Consider the following 5437-nt stretch of genomic DNA (forward strand, 5'->3'; position numbering starts at 1 on the left):
TTTGGGCCCGTTTTAACTTCTGTTGAAAGATTATTTGTAGTTTTGTTTGCATTGCTGGACTATTACTACTGTTACATTTGAACAAACAAAAAAAATATTACATGAAACTCATACACAAAACAAATTTATTTGAGTCAAACAGAAATATCCTATGTACATCCAGCAATGTAAATTTTATGTTTTTCTCTGATACCTGTCACTGTATGTCAAAGTATGTATGATAAAAATAACAGAAATTAATTCTAATATTTGATTTTGTTATAATGGTATTAATTGTTTGGTTAAAACAGTGACAGCTATCATTTAGCCCTTTGGTTGTGGTTATTCTGTTTAGTTTGCATGTATTTGTGTTTTTGTGTCGTTAGATGAATCCTCCTTAGATGATTCGGCCTTGAGCACCGAGTCTAGTGACCAAGTCTCTGAGAGTGCAGGTGCACCAGAGTCCCAGGCTGACCAGCCTAAACCGAAGCCACGACCTAGAAAAGAGGCTTCCTCACCTCCCTTGTCACGTTCTGGTAGGTTACGATAACACACAGGAGATTGTATCTCCACTCATCTTGTATCAGGGATGCCATATAATCAGGAACTGTAACTCTGTAAACAAGGGCATGGATCATCTATACTTTTGTAGATCTTATGTGTTGCATGTACTAAAGTAAAATGCTTGTGTAGTTTGTAAAGCACATGTTTTATTAACTGGCATGGATTTGATGTTTAGACACTAACCTGTTTACAGAAGTGCCTGAGAGTAAGCCCACTGACTCACCTCGGGGTAAAAAACCAGTCCGAAAGGAACGCGAAATAACCAGCGAGCCCCTACAAGAGGCTGAATCGGCCCGCCTCAGTCCATATGACTTACCCATGTCTAGTAAGATTGGTAGCTTTTGCTTGATACCCACTGCTTCAGATGTACAGGTTTCTGTAGCAATGCTAGCTTTGCCAAATGTGAAGTTTGATGTACTTTTGATCAAAATGATTTCAATATCTCTGAAAGAATAAATAGATTTTTCTTTTGATCTTTTTTAAATGAAATAATATTATTTGTTAAACAAAGTAAAGATTTATTGCAAAATATCAAGAAGTTAGCAATATCGCTTAAAGTTAGACTTGGCATAGAATGGCTTCAAAGCTTATATTTATTATCCAATTATGTTTTCCTATGGCATCAGGAATTATTTCAAAGGTTCAAGGATTTTCCTTCCCTTTAATTTTCCAGTTATGTTCGAAACATCCTGTTATTTCAAAAACAGTTTATTAAGGCAAGCTGTTGAGAGGTCTAAGGATTTTCCTACCCATTAATTATTTTGAGGTACCCTGTTATTTTAAAAACAATTTTTATGCTGTTGAGAGGTTTTCCTAGTATAAAATGGTGAGAAGAGAATTTTTTTTTTTTTAACCTTGATAGTATGTTCCTGCATCTCCGAGGCTGCAATGGTCAGATGAGGTTTTAGTATTCTTACTTATGATAGATTCCGGGGATTTTATTCTAAAGGAAGGGTTTGCCTGTATTTTATTTCTGGAGGCATGATTCTGTCTTGTGGTTTATATGGAGAAGGGTGTATATAATATCTGATCTAACACTCTCTGGTTGTCTCCATTAGCTAAAGACAAGAAACGAACTCGCTCACTCTCTCCCTTTCGGAAACTGTTTTCTCGTAAGCGTGACAGAGGCCGTAGTAAGACAGATGTTATTGTCCTGCAAGGTACAGAGATCAACAAAGCAGTGTACTCATGCTAACAATGCTGTATTTATTTATTTATTCATGTATACCAAAATGTCTATATATCTTATGAACATGTTTATCTTATATTTTAGATTTCTTAACTAATATTTTAGGAATATTTTGACTAACCTGGCTTTTTATGCTGATTGGAAATGTCTCACAATTTGTAAAATTAATAATAAATTTCAGTCTTCTTTAATATTTTTGAACTCTGTTTGTAGAATTACCATCGACTAGTACTGAGTCTATCCACCATGAAGGTACTCTGACAAGAAAACATGACTGGGAGCACGAGAACAAGAAAGCCCACAACAGGTACTGTCTCTTATCATGTCCAGCCTTGTAGTTTACTCAGAAGGGATCGTTATTTTTGTTCATTATCTCATATTGCTGAACAGTGTAGCAGATCAGTGATAGATAACTTTGAAATTCCATTTGCTTGACCGAAAAACTTCAGTGTAAAAAAAATTTCTGAGATAAACTGTGGCATTTTATGTTTGTTTCTTTGCAGATCATGGGACAAGGTGTATGTAGTTCTCAATGGAAATGTGTTGTCATGTTACAAAGACAAGAAGATAGCCAAACAGGTATAACATTACAGAAAGTACTAAGAGTTTATCACAAATGTAGATATTATTCTTGTCAAGTAAATTTTACTTACAGTCAGCATACATATATGGTATAACAGAAAAACATGAGCTGTGATAGCTCTTTAACTGACTTTAATTGTCTCTTCCTTGTAAAATTTTTTGGTGGTAAAAATACATTGTCTTTCTCGTGTTTTAGGATCCTGGCAGTTTGATCCACCATGAACAACCAATCAACTTATCAGGTGCCCAGTGTAGCAGAGCCACAGATTACACCAAACGGCCCCATGTGTTCCGACTCAAGCTCACCAATGGAGGAGAGTACCTGTTCCATGCTAAAGATGATGTAAGAATTCTAGACAAAGCTTTCTTCTAAGAATTTATTGTATCACTGCAAAGTAAACCAATCAAAATATTCTTAGGTGGTCCTAAAGGAATTCACCATTTTAAAATTTATCCACATTTTCCAACTACTATACATCAATGGAATAACTTTGGAAAAAAAAACCGTTCTCTTGATGCCTTTTTGATGTATTGTTAATTGTAAATTTACAGGGAGAAATGGACTTGTGGATTCAGAAAGTCAATTCAGTGACAGGAGCAGAGGGCACAAGTGTTCCCTCCAAATCTATGACTCTTCCAGCTCGCATGGAGGGCGAGAAGGAGGGCAAGAAAAAGAAATCAGGCTTCCTTACTTTGAAGAAGAAATAGACAACCACACTATACTAGGACTTTATTCTATTGAATCTCGGAGAGAGACGGTTTTAGAAATGGAGATTTGGATTCATATTTAAACTTTTAAAAGTGTTGAAAGGGATGTAGTATTAAAATGGATTTTTTTAACTTATTTATATTTAAATTTTTTTGTACACTTTAAATCCTTTAAACAGATTACATAAAATCAAATAATTGTGTTAAAGATTTCATGAAAGGATATATGTTTACTGTGTGTAGTCCATTTTAATGTATCGTTAAGGTTGCCTCTTCATTTTGTCACTTTGCTCCTTATTGGGGTTTTCCTCTTGGCATTTGGACCAATTAAATATTTAGGTCTGAATATGAGTGATTGATTGCATTAAAAAGGGCATTTTAGACCTTTATGTGTTGTGCTTCTATTGCAAATCCTCCTAGATGATTTGTCCTCATCTGTGGTATATTACATAACATTTTCATTAAGTGCCATGAAGGATGTGTGTAAGAAATAGTCCTCATCAGTGGCAGAAGTAGGAATATAGAGAGAAGTAGCCATAGCTGATGTAGAATTTCAATGTATTCTGGGAAATGTGCATTATTGGTGTCTTCGTCTACAGTCGTGATTCCATATAACCATGTAGATAACGATCATAAATGTTCTCTTTGAAGAAATTCTGGATTTTTTTCTATTTGGTTAATCTCTTATATGACTGCCTTTATAAATGTGTATCTTTGCATTATGTAATAACTGCACTTTATGTACAGATGTTGTTTATACCTTTACTGAACAATTATATTTCTTTTTAAAAAGTGATTATTTAAGATTTTGCTTTCTATGAACTAAATTTGTTGTGCAGATAATAATTAACAGAGCAGCTAGTTATTGTTTGAATAATGCTTATTTTGTAGTTGAGTTTTTGTTTTTTTTATTATAAATCACTTCCCAAGATATATTTGTCAGTTTTACAGTTCTGTAGAAGTAGTTCATCACTTGTAGTTTTAACCACCTTCTTTATCAGAATGAGCATGTATATCTGCTTGTCTAAAAAAAAAACAAGTCCTCTATACCGGTCATCTTGCCCTTCAGAAAAATGTGTTACTTAGTGTCTCATTATTTCATTTGCTTGAAAAGTGGTGTCACATACAGACTTTATGTTCAAGTACTTTTTATTTGGCATTCATAAGGATCCTTGTTCTTAGCTTGCTTCAAGGAAGGTGACAGGCTTCAGATTTTTTTAAAATAATGCTTAAATCATGAATCAGTTGAAAATAAAATGATTGAAAATTATTAAATGTTTGTCATCACTAATACACCAGGAAAATAGTCACTAATGCATTTATGGAATGCCCTGAATGAGTGACAGATATTCTGACAGCATGCCTATTGTTAGATAGTAGTAAATTTTTGGATAGAAGCATGAAAGATCAATTTTGATTGAAATGGAAAAGTACATTGTAAGAAGAGAGGTGAAAGAAATGCCTATGGTGAGACAAATAAGGTCAACAATTAAATCATGATTATTATTTTTTATCAAACATAACTGTGCATATCAATGGGTTTTCGCTCTATATTTCTAGGTCACAGAAAACTCTTACCATCCATTTTTAGGTCACCTGAGTAAACTCAGGTGACCTATTGCTATCTGTTTTCGTCCGTCGTCGTGCGTCGTCCGTTAACATTTGAACATTTTCAGCTTCTTCTCTGCAACCACTGAACCAATTTCAACCAAATTTGGCACAAAGCATCTATGGGTGAAGGGGAACAAAAATTGTGAATTTCATGGTCCCTGCCCCCCTGGGGCCTGGGGGGTGGGGCAAAAACCACTAAAATTAATGCAATCTTTAAAAATCTTCTTCTTTACTCCTGGACATCAAGCAGTTAAACTGTTTGTATGATTGTAACCAGCATTGAGTCCTCTACCAAAATTGTGAAATTTATGGCTCCAGGGTCAGGGGTTCTAGTGCTAGGGTGGGGCTAAATAAGTATATAGTGAAAATGTATTATTTCTTTGAAAATCTTCTTCTCTGCTCCTGGGTATTAAATAAACTAACTAAGTGCATAGTTATGATGAGCAAGAGTGCCTCTACCAAAATTGTGAATTTTATGGCCCCAGGGTCAGGGGTTCTAGTGTTAGGGCGGGGCTCTATAGATTATATAGTGAAAATTCATGAATTCTTTGAAAATCTTCTTCTCTGCTGCTGAGTATTAAATAAACTAACTAAGTGCATAGTTATGATGAGCAAGAGTGCCTCTACCAAAATTGTGAAATTTATGACCCCGGGGTCTGGGGTTCTAGTGCTAGGGTGGGGCTAAATAAGTATATAGTGAAAATGCATTATTTCTTTAAAAAACTTCTTCTCTGCTCCTGGGTATTAAACAAACTAACTAAGTGCATAGTTATGATGAGCAAGAGTGCCTCTACCAAAAGTGCG

The 5437-nt window shown here is 34.8% G+C and overlaps 1 protein-coding gene across 1 annotated transcript; it reads left to right on the forward strand.

Moving 5' to 3' along the window:
- Nucleotides 1–334: 334 nt before the first annotated feature.
- LOC134258482 (spectrin beta chain, non-erythrocytic 1-like) lies at nucleotides 335–4297 on the forward strand (the record flags this gene model as incomplete). The annotated part of the gene is made up of 6 exons (XM_062741046.1): nucleotides 335–515; nucleotides 737–868; nucleotides 1946–2039; nucleotides 2236–2311; nucleotides 2511–2657; nucleotides 2867–4297. Coding segments are annotated over 6 exons (786 nt in total), but the record flags the coding sequence as incomplete, so codon positions are not given.
- Between the last annotated feature and the right edge of the window lie 1140 nt (nucleotides 4298–5437).

The sequence above is a fragment of the Saccostrea cucullata genome, unplaced genomic scaffold, assembly GCF_032062105.1.
Source record: "Saccostrea cucullata isolate Sc308-1 unplaced genomic scaffold, CSIRO_AGI_Scuc_v1 ctg13394, whole genome shotgun sequence".
NCBI classification, from domain to species: Eukaryota; Metazoa; Mollusca; class Bivalvia; order Ostreida; family Ostreidae; genus Saccostrea; species Saccostrea cuccullata.